Source organism: Bos grunniens, chromosome 3 (genome assembly GCF_055505025.1).
Source record: "Bos grunniens cultivar Pamir isolate PY7600 chromosome 3, Bosgru_T2T1.0, whole genome shotgun sequence".
Lineage (NCBI taxonomy): Eukaryota > Metazoa > Chordata > Mammalia > Artiodactyla > Bovidae > Bos > Bos grunniens.
The window spans coordinates 7898243-7912655 of NC_141167.1; the positions used below are offsets into that span (position 1 = coordinate 7898243).

Below are 14413 nucleotides of genomic sequence, written 5' to 3' on the forward strand. Positions count from 1 at the left end.
CTATTCCCAAGGGAGGGGCACAGCTCTCAAGGTGCTAGCCTGCTGTTTCCCTTTTGCCTGGAAAAAATAATTTACTCTTTTCTATTTCTTCCAAACTCTGTTTCCGTATTTCTATTTGGCATCTGTTGACCAGGAGCCAAGATTTTGGGAACATAACTGGTGTGAACAGCTTGTGTTCCCAAAGCCACCTAGGGAAGGATTAAAGAGGGCTGGGGTCAGGAGCAATCCTAGCTAGTATGACCCCAGCTCCAATTAGAAACCCACATATTTGAAACTTCTATGTGTAACACAAAGAAGAAAACAAGCCAACAAAGGTGTGGACAAAATTAAAGAACAAGTGGAGAAAAAGATGCACATGGATAGAAGGGTATTTTCAGCAACAACAGTTCAGTTCAATCGCTCAGTCGTGTCCGACTCTTTGTGGCCCCATGAACCGCAGCACGCCAGGCCTCCCTGTCCATCACCAACTCCTGGAGTTTACCCAACCTCATGTCCATTGAGTCGGTGATGCCATCCAACCATCTCATCCTCTGTTGTCCCCTTCTCCTTTTGCCTTCAGTCATTCCCAGCATCAGGGTCTTTTCTAATGAGTCAGCTCTTTACATTAGGTGGCCAAAGTATTGGAGCTTCAGCTTCAGCATCAGTCCTTCCAATGAAGATTCAGGGTTGATTTCCTTTAGGATTGACTGGTTTGATCTGTAATGGATAGAACTTCATCATTTTATTGCTCAAACTGCTGATCAGGGCTCTCTCTCAGCTAAAAATGACAAGGACATTCTTCAAGCCTGACTTTTGATTCAGGGTCCTTTCACTTGTCTTTGAAATTCTTTATATTCTACTTATTCTGTCAGTGGGACCACCCTGTCCCATCCTGCAAGCTGTCCAGTCCTTGGAGAAGAGGACTCTTCTTCTCAGGACCCCTCTTGTCCACCCATCTCCTCCAACTGCCCAGACCACACCTCCCCACCCTGGGCTCCTATGCCTATATCCTCAGGGGTTTTGGCTGTGAATACCCACCCCACCAATTTTCCTTTCCCCCAAAAGGCCACCATACCTCACTACACATGTGGGTGACAGAAATATTGAGTAACAAAGTAATGTGAGTGTTTAATCACCGGGACCTGTGCACTCCTCCAAGAGTGGGTTCACAGAGCTCAGGGAGGCAGTTGGATCTGAGAGTTCCAAGGCTCTGGGACCCAACGGTGATGGTTCCAGTGAAACCCACCCCCCACCCTGCCAGGGGAGCTGCTCCCCACTGAGTCATGACTGAGGACCCCAAAGGGCTCCTCCTTTGTCAACCCATCCTGCCGAATCCACATTACCGTTGATGTGTATCGGGCAGAGAACAGAGCCTTTTCTTGTGGTGTATTTTTGTTCTGTCCAGGAGAGAAGTTGGAGGAAAGGTCAGTATATAGGTCCCAGGCTTACTCCTTACAGGACTCCCAAGAGGAAGGGAGCACAGGATAGTGAAAGATGCTGAGATGGAGTTTGAGAAACTTGGGATGGGAGGAAAAAGGATCGGGGAGGTTTTAATCCTCTGTGTTAACATCTGTGTTGGGGTTTGTCAGCAATTCAGAAGCTGCTGGTGTGGAGGGAGCCCCTTGAGAGGTGCAATGGGTGCAGCTCAGGGGGATTCCTCACTAGTCATTAGTTTTCTGTGTCCAGAAGAGAGGGAGCAAAGGCCCTTCCTCAGCAGGGGTGGTGATCTGTCACTGCGTGGCAAATCACCTAAATGTAATGGCTTAAAATGACACTGTTTATTATCTCACAGTTTCTCTAGTCAGGAGTCCATGGTTCAGCGGGGTCATTCGCCTGGGGTCTCACAGGCTGCACTCAGGATGTCACCTGGGCTACAACCTTTCTGAAGCCCAGTCATCTTCCATGTGGTTGTTGCCAGAATCCAGTTCCTTTTGGTTGTAGGACTGAGGCCCTTGGCTCCCTGTGACGCAGGCAGTTTACATCACTGCTGTTTGCTTTTCAAAGACAGCATGAGAATTTCCAGTCTGCTAAGATGGAGTTGTGTGAGACATAATGTAATCATGGGAGTGAGACCATCACGGGAGGTTCCCCTCACCTTTGCCATATACTATTGGATAGTGTGTGTGTGTGTGTGTGTGTGTGTGCGCGTGTGCACACACGCACGCGTGTATGTTCAGTCATGTCCGACTCTTTGCAACCCTTTGAACTGTAGCCCACTAGGCTCCCTTGTCAATAGGATTTTTCAGGCAAGAACACTGGAGTGGTTGCCATTTCCCCCTCCAGGGGATCTTCCTGAACCAGGGCTCGAACACGAGTCTCCTGCATCTCTTGCCTTGCCGTCAGATTCTTTACCCACTGAGCCATCACTAGAATATGGGTCCAACCAAGTTACAGGTTCCTCCCACACTCTAGGGAAGGGGTTATGCAGGGTGGGACTCACTGGGGGTCGTCCTAGAATGGGTGACATGCCAAGTATTTTATCAATCTTACTTCCAAAGACCTTGAAGAAGAGATGGCAGAAGCAGCAACAGAGTCACATGAGGACCCATCAGACGAAACAGAGGACTTGGGGCCTCTGGAACCAGATGACAGCGGTAAGAAAACCGCCCCTCTCCCTGCACTTCTGCCTCATGTTCTCTACTAACTCCTTGAGGGTAAGCCCCAACCAAGGTCTCAGTTGTCCCCATCTATACAGTGGGCAGGAAGGTCCCACCCATGCCCCAGGTGGAGCTAGGGCTGGGCTGGTGTCAGGGAGACTGGGACACCAGGGACACCCCTGTAACAGTCATCTTGCCATCACATCGACCACCTTTGTCTCAGGTACCTTCCAGCAAGTCACAAACCTCCTCAACATCATGGAGAGCGAGTCGACCAAAACGGACACCGAAGGGGCAGGTTTTGACATGAGGAAGAGGCTGGCCTCGGTGATTATCACAGAGAAGGCCACCACCGAGCCTTCTGTGGTGATGAATGCTCTTATCCGCTGCCTGCAGGTGCCAGAGGTAGGGCCTCCTCCCCCAGGTGCTTCTCTGAGCTTGGCCACCTGCTTGCACATCCATCCACTGCTCAGCACACATTTACTGACTGTTGTCAGGGCAGGGCTAGGTGCTGGGGCCCCTGAGGACCAACTGGGCCCTGGGGTGCTCACAATTTTTCAAAGCTCCTCTGTATTCTGATTCGGTGGGTTTGGGAGTCGTCATCTTAGAGCAGGTGAGCCAAGTGACAAAGATATTGAGTAGCAGTGAAGCAGGTAGGTGTGGGGGAGCAGAGACACAGCAGACGCAGGGCAGCAGGGTGCTTGCCAGTGGGGAGGTTGTTTCGTGGGGCAGAGGGTGTTGATAGGAGTATTGGGGAATGTGCCCAAGATCACACTGGGGCTGGTACAACAGGACCAGAGCATCAGCATCCTCTGAGTGCTTGGTACAACTCAGATTTCTGGGGCCCATCGTGAGAGCTTCTGATTCAGTGGATGTATGGAGTGGAACCCAAGACTTAGCATTTTTAGCAAGTTCCCAAGTGATGTGTCTACTGGTCTGCAGAGCACACTTAGAGAGTTGCTGGATTTTAGACTATCCTTGAGCTTTTGAGGGTGGGTAGCAAAGGAGTTGTTCCTTATAGGAGTTCTTGTGTGTGTGTGTGTGTGTATTTTAGCCCCGTCACGTCACTGTCATGCAGGAAGTTTCCCTGACCGGGGACTGAACCTGGGCCTGTGTAGTGAAAGTGCTAAGTCCTAACCACTAGGCCACCAGGGCATTCCTTTTAGGAGTTCCTTCCTCCTCCTCCTGGTTTTTTTTTTTTTTTTTTGGCCACTCTGAGCAGCACGTGGGAGCTTAGTTCCCCATCCAAGGATTGAACCTGGATCCTTCCATCAGAAGCTCGGAGTCTTAATCACTGGACAGCCAGGGAAGTCCCTAGGAATTCTCCATAGCAAGCTTATTTTACAGAAAGACACGTGGCAGCCGTGAGGAAGGCGTGCCAGGGTCCAGGAGCATAGGAAAGAGATTTGCAAAACAGATTTTAAAATCTAGGTTTTATTATTACTCAGGCATAGGAGACCCCGGTTCAATTCCTGGATCAAAGATCCCCTGGAAAAGGGAACGGCTACCAACTCCAGTATCCTGGCCTGGAGAATTCCATGGACAGAGGAGGCTGGCAGGCTAGAGTCCACAGGGTCACGAAGAGTCAGACAGGACTTAGCAACTTTCACTTTCATAGTGAGCCCAACAGCTCAGGAGAGGATAATCTTGAAAAACTAGTCTGTTACGCACAGATCCCCAGAGACAGGGGTGTGCCATGCCATGCAGTCCCACAGGAAAGCACCAGCTTGGGCAGGAGGCAGAGGGACCATGGGGGAAATGTGTGCAGGTGTGGCTTCTCTAGGGGAGAAGCCCTAGATTAGCTAGTCAGCTCCGGGGTGTTGGGACTCCCTGAGTGGTCTGGTCCCTGGCCCCAGGGTGATTAGAGCAGGTGTTGCTTTATTGACTATGCCAAAGCCTTTGACTGTGTGGATCACAATAAACTGGAAAATTCTGAAAGAGATGGGAATACCAGACCACCTGCCTTGCCTCTTGAGAAACCTGTACGCAGATCAGGAAGCAACAGTTAGAAGTGGACATGGAACAACAGACTGGTTCTAAATAGGAAAAGGAGTATGTCAAGGCTGTATATTGTCACCCTGCTTATTTAACTTATATGCAGAGTACATTATGAGAAACGCTGGGCTGGACGAAACACAAGCTGGAATCAAGATTGCTGGGAGAAATATCAATAACCTCAGATATGCAGATGACACCACCCTTATGGCAGAAAGTGAAGAGGAACTAAAAGCCTCTTGATGAAAGTGAAAGAGGAGAGTGAAAAAGTTGGCTTAAAGCTCAACATTCAGAAAATGAAGATCATGGCATCTGGTCCCATCACTTCATGGGAAATAGATGGAGAAACAGTGGAAACAGTGTCAGACTTTATTTTTCTGGGCTCCAAAACCTGCAGATGGTGACTGCAGCCATGAAATTAAAAGACGCTTACTCCTTGGAAGAAAAGTTATGACTAACCTAGACAGCATATTAAAAAGCAGAGACATTACTTTGTCAACAAAGGTCCATCTAGTCAAGGCTATGGTTTTTCCAGTGATTATGTATGGATGTGAGAGTTGGACTGTGAAGAAGGCTGAGCGCCAAAGAATTCATGCTTTTGAACTGTGGTGTTGGAGAAGACTCTTGAGAGTCCCTTGGACTGCAAGGAGATCCAACCAGTCCATTCTGAAAGAGATCAGCCCTGGGATTTCTTTGGAAGGAATGATGCTAAAGCTGAAACTGCAGTACTTTGGCCACCTCATGTGAAGAGTTGACTCATTGGAAAAGACTCTGATGCTGGGAGGGATTGGGAGCAGGAGGAGAAGGGGACGACAGAGGATGAGATGGCTGGATGGCATCACTGACTCAATGGACGTGAGTCTGAGTGAACTCCAGGAGTTGGTGATGGACAGGGAGGCCTGGCGTGCTGCGATTCATGGGGTCGCAAAGAGTCGGACACGACTGAGCAACTGAACTGATAGTGGTCCAGTGCTTCCCAAATGAGGCTCCATGGAGAGAAGCATCCACCTTTCTTTCTTGGTGGTGTACCATCCCTGGTTGAATGAGAGTCATTGTCAAATCTGACTCTCCAGGAGTGATCAGGTTGCAAAACCTATTTGTCAAATCCCATCCTCATTCGGGTCACTTAAAATGGTGACCAGAGCTATGTAGGAAGCAAAATAGAGCATGTTGTCTTGAACTTTGCAAGAGGGTCAGTGCCAAGTCTGTGGAGGACCCTGTATGCTGACCGTTTGACCCCTGTCTTGCTGAGTAGCGAGGACAGATGCAGGCCATGGGGGCAGGGCCAGTTGGATGAGTCTGATGGGGGAGGGGAGAGGGGTGTGAGACAGGCTGGAGGTGGGGGCAGAGCTGGGGCGGTTTGAGGATCATGGGTTCATCGACCAGCTGGAGTGTTAATCATACGGCATCCAATTTCAGTGTATGGATTCCCCGCCTCAAGCCAATCTGCTGACACCAGCTGGGGGTGGGGGTCCTACAGTTTTACTCAATTCTGACAATGTCTGCCTGGAGATAGTGTCAGATTCCATGGGTTAAGGGCTCAGTCCCATTAAGGTAGCATTAGTGGTAAAGAACCTGCTCACCAATGCAGGAGACATAAGAGACATAGGTTCAGTCCCTGGGTTGGGAAGATCCCCTGGAGGAGGGCATGGCAACCCACTCCAGTATTCTTGCCTGGAGAATCCCATGGACAGAGGGGCCTGGCGGGCTATATATAGTCCATAGGGTCACAAAGAGTTGGACACAACTGAAGTGACTCAGCATGCACGCATGCACCCATAAGACCACCCCAGCCTGGCCCGTGCTTCAGATACCAGTGGTAAGTTTGGCCAGTTGGCTATAGACTGGAGGTTCCCATGACCCCCTCCTCAAGTTTAATGAATTTGCTAGAAGGGCTCACAAAATCCAGAGAAATCTTTTAGTTACCAGTTTCTTATAACTCAGGACCAGATAGATGGAAGAGATGCATAGGGTAAGGGTATGGGAAAGGGCATGAAGTTTCCATGTCCTCTCTGGGCCTCCCGTCCCCTCTAAATCTCTGTGTGTTCACCAGTCTAAAGCTCTCTGAACCCTGTCATTTTGGATTTTTATGGAGGCTTCACTATCTAGGCATGGTTGATCAAATCACTAGCCATTGGCAATTGATTCAACTTCCAGCCCCACTCTCCTCCTGGGGGTCCGAGTGGTTGGGACTGAAAGTGCTAGTGCTCTAGTCAGATGATGGGTTCTCCTGCCAACCATTCCCCAGCCTTCAAGTGAAAGGGAAAGTTGCTCAGTCTTGTCTGCCTCTTTGCAACCCTGTGGACTACAGTCCACGGAATTCTCCTGGCCAGAATACCGAAGTGGGTAGCCATTCACTTCTCCAGGGGATCCTCCCAGCCAGCCCAGGGATCGAGCCCAGGTCTCCCACATGGCAGGCGGATTCTTTACCAGGAGCCACCAGGGAAACCCTCCCCATCCTTAGGTGTGGACCAAAAATCATCTCAATAATACAACAAAAAAAGACATCTTTGTCACTCTCATTGCTTAGGAAATTCCAAGGATTTCAGGCTTCTGTGCTTGGGTGAAGACCAAACACACGTCTTATTATAAATCACAGTCTCCTAGGTATTAGGGGGAGGGCCAGCAGGAGGGAGACCGCAGTGGATCTGTGGGCTCCCAGGCCCCACTGCCTGGTCCTGGACCTCCCCACCCGCCACACTTGTTCCCCAGATTTCCACTCAGCGCAAAGTCAACATCTACAACATCCTCCAGGAGATCATCCAGCAGGAGGGAGAGCTGGAGGAGCGCTGTGTCCAGAGGCTGGTCACCATCGCCTCCAAGGAGATGAGGGACATGTTGGAGGTAGTGGATGTCCTGCCCCCGCCCGCCTGGCCGCCACCCCAGGGGGCTGGGCTCTGGTGGGCGAGGCATGGGAGGCCCGAGGCCCTTGTCCGGTTATCTCACGGGAACAACAGTAGGCTGAGGGGGCCCATGGGACCCCAGCAGGGCTGGAGTAGGTGAGGGGCAGGAATGCTGGTGAAGCCACGTATTCTCCCGTGCCCTGCAGATGGAGGGCTACATGAGGGCAGAGGTGGCCAGCGACACCCTGGTGGCCCTGTCCCGAAACCACTTCAGCTTGGTCATGTACGAGCTGCAGCACCATCTCAAACCCCTCAACCTCACGGAAGAATTTGTCATCGTCACCCTGGCCAAGCTGGCCAACGGCAATGGTAGGGCTCGTGGGGACTGGGCCCCGGCATCTGCCCGTCTGGCCACCCCTGTGCCTCTGCCCTGGTCCCTGCCCCCACGCCCTCCCATTTCTCCCTCTTCTTGCCTTCCTCTGGCGTTCCTCCGTTTCACTTCTGGTGTCTCTCCCTCCCTCTCAGCTGCTGAGATCCCCTCCCCGTGCCTCCCATCCTGTGTCTTTTCTCCTGCCCGCCCTTCTCTCACACACCTCTCTTTCCTCGCCCCCCACCTCTGGCCCCGTTCTCTCCCTCGCTCCCTCCCCTTTTCCCTTTTCAGTCTGCGCACACGTACTGAGCATCCGCTCCACGCAGATCTTGTGGGGCAGTGGGCCGCGGATGAGTGAGGCACTGGGAACCAGTACACGAGAAAACGGAGTGTCACAATGGGAGAGGGCACGCGGCTGTCCTCCTCCTAACCGCCATCTCACTCAGTGTCTGGGTCATCATTCTAGAATGTTTCAGTTCAGTTCAGTCACTCAGTCATGTCCGACTCTTTGTGACCCCATGAATCGCAGCACGCCAAGCCTCCCTGTCCATCGCCATCTCCCAGAGTTCACCCAAACTCATGTCCATCGAGTCAGTGATGCCATCCAGCCATCTCATCCTCTGTCGTCCCCTTCTCCTCCTGCCCCCAATCCCTCCCAGCATCAGTCTTTTCCAGTGAGTCAACTCTTCACATGAGGTGGCCAAAGTACTGCAGTTTCAGCTTTAGCATCATTCCTTCCAAAGAAATCCCAGGGCTGATCTCCTTCAGAATGGACTGGTTGGGTCTCCTTGCAGTCCAAGGGACTCTCAAGAGTCTTCTCCAACACCACACTTCAAAAGCATCAATTCTTCGGCACTGAGCTTTCTTCAGAGTCCAACTCTCACATCCATACATGACCACAGGAAAAACCATAGCCTTAACTAGACGAACCTTTGTTGGCAAAGTAATGACTCTGCTTTTCAATATGCTATCTGGGTTGGTCATAACTTTCCTTCAAAGGAGTAAGCGTCTTTTAATTTCATGGCTGCAGTCACCATCTGCAGTGATTTTGGAGCCCCCAAAAATAGTCTGACACTGTGTCCAGTGTTTCCCCATCTATTTCCCATGAAGTGATGGGACCAGATGCCATGATCTTAGTTTTCTGAATGTTGAGCTTTAAGCCAACTTTTTCACTCTCCTCCTTCACTTTCATCAAGAGGCTTTTGAGTTCCTCTTCACTCTCTGCCATAAGGGTGGTGTCATTGGCATATCTGAGATTATTGATATGTTTAGGAGACAACAAGGAGTGGCGGCTTGGGAGGCCCACGCCCTGCCTCCTCTCTGTTCCCTGGGGCCCCAGGAAGAGCAGGGCTCTTCCTTCTTTTCCTCCGCCCCTCCCCTTCCCCCATCACCTATCCCTGCCCCTCCCCCATCTCCCCTCCCTCACCTCCCTTTTCCTCCCCATTTTCCTCTTCCCTCCTTCTCTCCTCCCCCCTTCTCCCCTCCCCCCATCTCCCCTCCCCTTCACCTGCTCCCAGCTCACACTTCTTACCTCGCCTGACTCCTACCATCTCCTGTGGCCCAGCCCATGCAAAGGGGCTCCCTGGCCTTGTTCTGGGCACTCACTGGAAGTGTGGGTGGTGGTGGTGTCCTTTCTGCTGACCCTTCTCCTCCAACTCCCTGAGACCTCTGCCCACACCTCGCAGTGTTTGAGTTCATGCCATACATGGGCATCACCCTGGCCACCATGTTCACCATGCTGAGGCTCGCCAATGAAGCCAAGATGCGCCAGGTGATCTGTGGTGGTAAGTGTCCCACCTGGGCCTGCAGGTCTGCCCTGATCAGGGTGCGGAAGGAAGGCAGTGGTAGACAGGTAGAGACGAAAGGGCAATGGGAATTGCAGGAGAGGGAGACCAGGGAAATGGTCCCAGCTTGGGCTTGACCTGGGCCATGTATATCTGATCACCTTGCCCCAGGTTTTAATTATGTCATGGTTTTGTGAGCCCCAATCCCCAGTACCTGAGAAAAGTAGGACAAAACGCGTTTACCACTCTTTGCTTTGGAGTCCCCAGGATCTGAGTGAAAAGTCTTCTTCCAGGTCTCACCCTTGACCTTGCCACATGAACCTCAGGGCTGGGGGCCCAGTCACACCTGTGTGCTCCACCCCTCAGGGGAGTCTTTCACCATCAGTCAAGGAGGGGCTTCATGCAGGACAAAACAGGGAGCTGGGAGGGGGGTTGGAAAGGCAGACAGACAGGGACGCAGGAGATTTTTCAAGCAGCATCTTTGACCGTCTCAGTAACCTGCTGGTTATGGAAGTGTGAGGGCTCCTCCTGAGGAGGCAGCCCTGGAAGGCTTTGTTCTGCGTCCTGCCCCCTGGGGCTCACTGCACGTCCCCCAGCAGCCATGGAGACCTTCTGCGAGACGGTGCAGTTTTACCTGAGGCACCTGGAGGACAGCGTGTACCCCGTGATGACTGAGGACCAGTTTGCGGTGAAGCTGTTCCCCATGTATCGCTACTTCGTGACGGTGTGGCTGCGGAACAACAACCCGGAGGTGAGACAGGCCCTGCTGGGTGGGGGTGGGAGCCCGTGGTCCTCGGGTCATCGCTCTCCAGCCTGTGCAGCTGGTGGAGTTGAGACACCATGGGGTCCAAGGAGGTGGAGACCTGATTAATGGCAGAGTGATGGGGGCCCTGGAGGTGTCTTGATAAAGGTCCCTGGAGTTGCTGGACCAGGGTCCCTGTTACACGTGTGCCGGGCCCTCTCCAAGCGGTTCACTTGTAGGAGCCACTTCCACACCAACTCTGGGCCACAGGACTGTTTTACAAATGAGGAAACGCAGACACAGAGAGGTTGAATACCTGTCCAAGGCTACCTGAGTGACAGATTAGGACTTGGGGGACAGGCTTCACACTTGCGGGGCCTGGGGGAGGCCTGGACTCTACTCCAAGGTCCCCTCTGTCACCTGTCCTTGATTTGAGGCTGGGGCTGATGTCACAGGGGGTCCTGGCTGAGGCGTCTAGAGACCCGGCTCCTGTGCTAGGTGAAGCTGGGGGTCATCAAGTCCCTGAAGCCCATGCTGAGCCTCCTCCTGCCCAATGATGACCTGCGGGAGCAGGTGTACGACTACATCCCCCTGCTGCTGGCGGAGTACCAGGGCAGCCTGGAGGCGCTCTTCATCACGCAGGTGAGGGGCCTGGGCTGGGGGCTCCGGGTATTTAGGGCTCCTGAGTGTCCCATGGGGTGTCGTCCGGGTGGGAGATGGAGCCACGGGACCTGGCACTTGTCCGATTTCCGAGAAACAGATGCTGCTGTTCCACGTATGTTAGTCACTCAGTCACGTCTGACTCTTTGCAACCCTGTGGACTGTATCCCACCAGGATTCTCTGTCCATGGGACTTCCCAGGCAAGAATACTGGAGTGGGTTGCCTGTTCCTTCTCAAGGGGATCTTCCCGGACCAGAAATCAAAGCCAGGTCTTTCATGTTGCAGGCAGATTCTTTACTCTCTGAGCCACCAGGGAAGCCAGGCAGAAAGGATGATACCTCAAAGGGTTCTGGGACCCACAGTGAGGTCACAACTTTCATATCGGTTTCCTAAGGCTGTTGTAACAAAGAACCAGGAGGCAGGTGGCTTAAAACAACAGAAATGTGTTCTGTCATGGTCCTGGAGGCCGGCACTCTGAAATCAAGGTGTTGGCAGTCTGTACTCCTGCAGGTTCTAGGGGAGAATCTTGCCCTTCCAGCTTCTGGTGGCCCACGCACTGCATCACTCCAGTGTCCTCCTCCGTCGTCACATGGCCATCTCTGTGTCTCTCTCTCTGTGTCTTCTCTTCTCATAAGGACAGCGGTGCTTGGATCTAAGGGGTTGTCAGGGTGATCTCATCTTGAAAGCCCTAACTAATTACGTCTGCAAAGACCCTATTTCCAAGTGACCTCACATTCTGAGGTTCTGGGTGGACATGGATTCTCGGGGGGAACACCATTCAACCTCTTACCAGCCTTGAACGTGTGCGAGATGGAGTTTTTGCAAGATTCTGAGCTGAGTTGTGACCTGGGCTGGTGTATATTGTGAAGGGGGTCACTCATTCACAGATGAGGCGAGACCGTTCGCCTCGTGAAAGCTGGGAACAGAAATGAACGTGCCAGATTTGGGGAGCCACCAGCAGATCTTCTGTCTAAAAGTTGGAATGCACCTCCCGGTGACTAGAAAAGAGAGGGAAAGAAGGCCTTGAACGCCCACGCTCAGTGGCCTAGAGCAGCCCTGCCGAGCTGAAGTGTCCACCGCAATCCTCAGAGGCGGCTGGAAACAGAGTCGGACTCAGGGGTCTGGGCGGAGCTTGAGAAGTGGCCTCTCTGCCCAACTCCCAGGGGATACTGATACCTTCAGAGGAGGGAGAAAGTCAAGGAGCAAAGGTCTGGCGAGTGACCTGAGTCGGTCGAAGGTCACCTGCCACCGTTTCCCGCCCGCGACAGGTCTTGAGGCAGATCCTGGAGATGTCCGTCATCACCAACAGCCCCGTCCCGCAGATGCAGCTCCACACCATCTTCACGGAGCTCCACGTCCAGGTGAGCCCCAGGGCCGCGCGGGGCGGGGCCTTCTCCGGGGCGGGTCAGAGGAGGCTGGGGACGGTCAGGGGAGGCGGGCTGGGGGCGGGTCAGGGGAGGCGGACTGGGGGCGGGTCAGGGGAGGCGGGCTGGGGGAGGGTCAGGGGAGGCGGGCTGGGGGCGGGTCAGGGGAGGTGCGCTGGGGCGGGTCAGGGGAGGCGGACTCGGGGCGGGTCAGGGGAGGCGGGCTGGGGGAGGGTCAGGGGAGGCGCGCTGGCGGCGGGTCAGGGGAGGCGGGCTGGGGGCGGGTCAGGGGAGGCGGGCTGGGGGCGGGTCAGGGGAGGTGCGCTGGGGCGGGTCAGGGGAGGCGGACTCGGGGCGGGTCAGGGGAGGCGGGCTGGGGGCGGTCAGGGGAGGCGGGCTGGGGGCGGGTCAGGGGAGGCGGGCTGGGGGCGGTCAGGGGAGGCGGGCTGGGGGCGGGTCAGGGGAGGCGGGCTGGGGGCGGGTCAGGGGAGGCGGGCTGGGGGCGGGTCAGGGGGCGGGTCAGGGGAGGCGGGCTGGGGGCGGTCAGGGGAGGCGGGCTGGGGGCGGGTCAGGGGAGGCGGGCTGGGGGCGGTCAGGGGAGGCGGGCTGGGGGCGGGTCAGGGGAGGCGGGCTGGGGGCGGGTCAGGGGAGGCGCGCTGGGGGCGGGTCAGGGGAGGCGCGCTGGCGGCGGGTCAGGGGAGGCGGGCTGGCGGCGGGTCAGGGGAGGTGCGCTGGGGCGGGTCAGGGGAGGCGCGCTGGCGGCGGGTCAGGGGAGGCGGGCTGGGGGCGGGTCAGGGGAGGTGCGCTGGGGCGGGTCAGGGGAGGCGGACTCGGGGCGGGTCAGGGGAGGCGGGTTGGGGGAGGGTCAGGGGAGGTGCGCTGGGGGCGGGTCAGGGGAGGCGTGCTGGGGGCGGGTGGTGTGCCGACCAGAGCTCCGGGTGGCAGGGTGGCGGTGGGGCCCACGTCCCGATGCCAAAGGCCTCCTGCCTCCTGCCGGGGGCGAGGCACAGGTGGGGCTCCTGCTCGTGTGCCCCTCTGCGGGGCTTACCTCTCCATCCCCTGCCCGCCCCGCCCTAGGTGTGCTCCAGGGCCCCCGCCCAGCAGCAGTACAGCAGCCAGAACCTGATGGAGATCGTGCACTGCTTCATAGCCCTTGGTGAGGCGTCCCCGGGCCCCCGGGAGCCCTCGGGAGTGCCGGCCCCCTCTGAGCGCCGGGTCCCGGGGCTGCCTTGTAGCGCTGCTGCTCTTGACTCGGGGCACGACTAAAGACGTCCTTCCCCCCAACCCCCTGCAGCCCGCTCCTACCCCAAGGAGCTGATGAAGTTCTTCCTCAGCCAGATGGAGATGAGCAAGGAGGCCGTCCGCGTGGGGACCCTGGCCCTGATCAGGGCAGTGGTGAGCGCAGATGGTGAGCACTCACGCCGCAGGAAGACGGGGCAGGAGCTAGGGTGGCAGGTGTCACTCATATCTGGCCTTTTTTTTTTTTCTTAAACTTTTGGCCGCACCCTGCGGCGGCATGTGGGATCTTAGTGCCCTGCCCGGGGATCGAACCCGTAACCCCTGCGTTGGAAGCACAGAGTCTTAAGCACTGGACTTCCAGGGAAGTCCCTGGATCATTTCCTCTCTTACAGACCCTGCTGGGTGGGCCACAGAGTCAGGGCTCTCCGTAGCTTCATGTTTCCTATCCTTGAACCTACACCGGCCTGTGTCCCACCCTCCACACCCTCGTCCCTCTCCTTCAACCCTGAACCCCAGCTTCTACCTGAGCCTGAATTTCAAACTGTTTGCCCCAATCCTAGTATAACTCCCAAAGCTAAATGAAAGGCTGCAGATAAAGCCTAGATACACAGTATAGATGTAGCCCTAAAGCACCATTGACCCAGAGTCAAAACTTAGTCTGAAACCCTGCTTCCGAATCCCTAAGCCCAAACCCTAAACCTGGCCTTGCTATCCACAGGGAATCACGGTTCCCAAGAGCACCGGCTCAGAGCATCCGCTTGAATTTGAATAAGGTGCCCTCTGCTGGCAGCATTTGTTTTTGCATGATTTGAGAACCACACGCGCTGTGCTCAGTTGCT

General features: G+C 54.9%; 1 protein-coding gene across 1 annotated transcript in view; it reads left to right on the forward strand.

Annotated features, from left to right (window-relative positions):
• The first annotated feature begins 1327 nt into the window (after nt 1–1327).
• Nucleotides 1328–14413, forward strand: part of MROH2A (maestro heat like repeat family member 2A) — a 54567-nt gene continuing 41481 nt past the window's right edge. Inside the window, exons 1-11 of the mRNA XM_086377208.1 lie at nt 1328–1403; nt 2478–2573; nt 2800–2981; nt 7284–7415; nt 7621–7783; nt 9470–9568; nt 10168–10319; nt 10809–10952; nt 12240–12332; nt 13413–13491; nt 13630–13743. Of these exons, the coding sequence (XP_086233334.1) occupies nt 1328–1403; nt 2478–2573; nt 2800–2981; nt 7284–7415; nt 7621–7783; nt 9470–9568; nt 10168–10319; nt 10809–10952; nt 12240–12332; nt 13413–13491; nt 13630–13743 (1330 nt within the window). The remainder of the gene's footprint in view (nt 1404–2477; nt 2574–2799; nt 2982–7283; nt 7416–7620; nt 7784–9469; nt 9569–10167; nt 10320–10808; nt 10953–12239; nt 12333–13412; nt 13492–13629; nt 13744–14413) is intronic.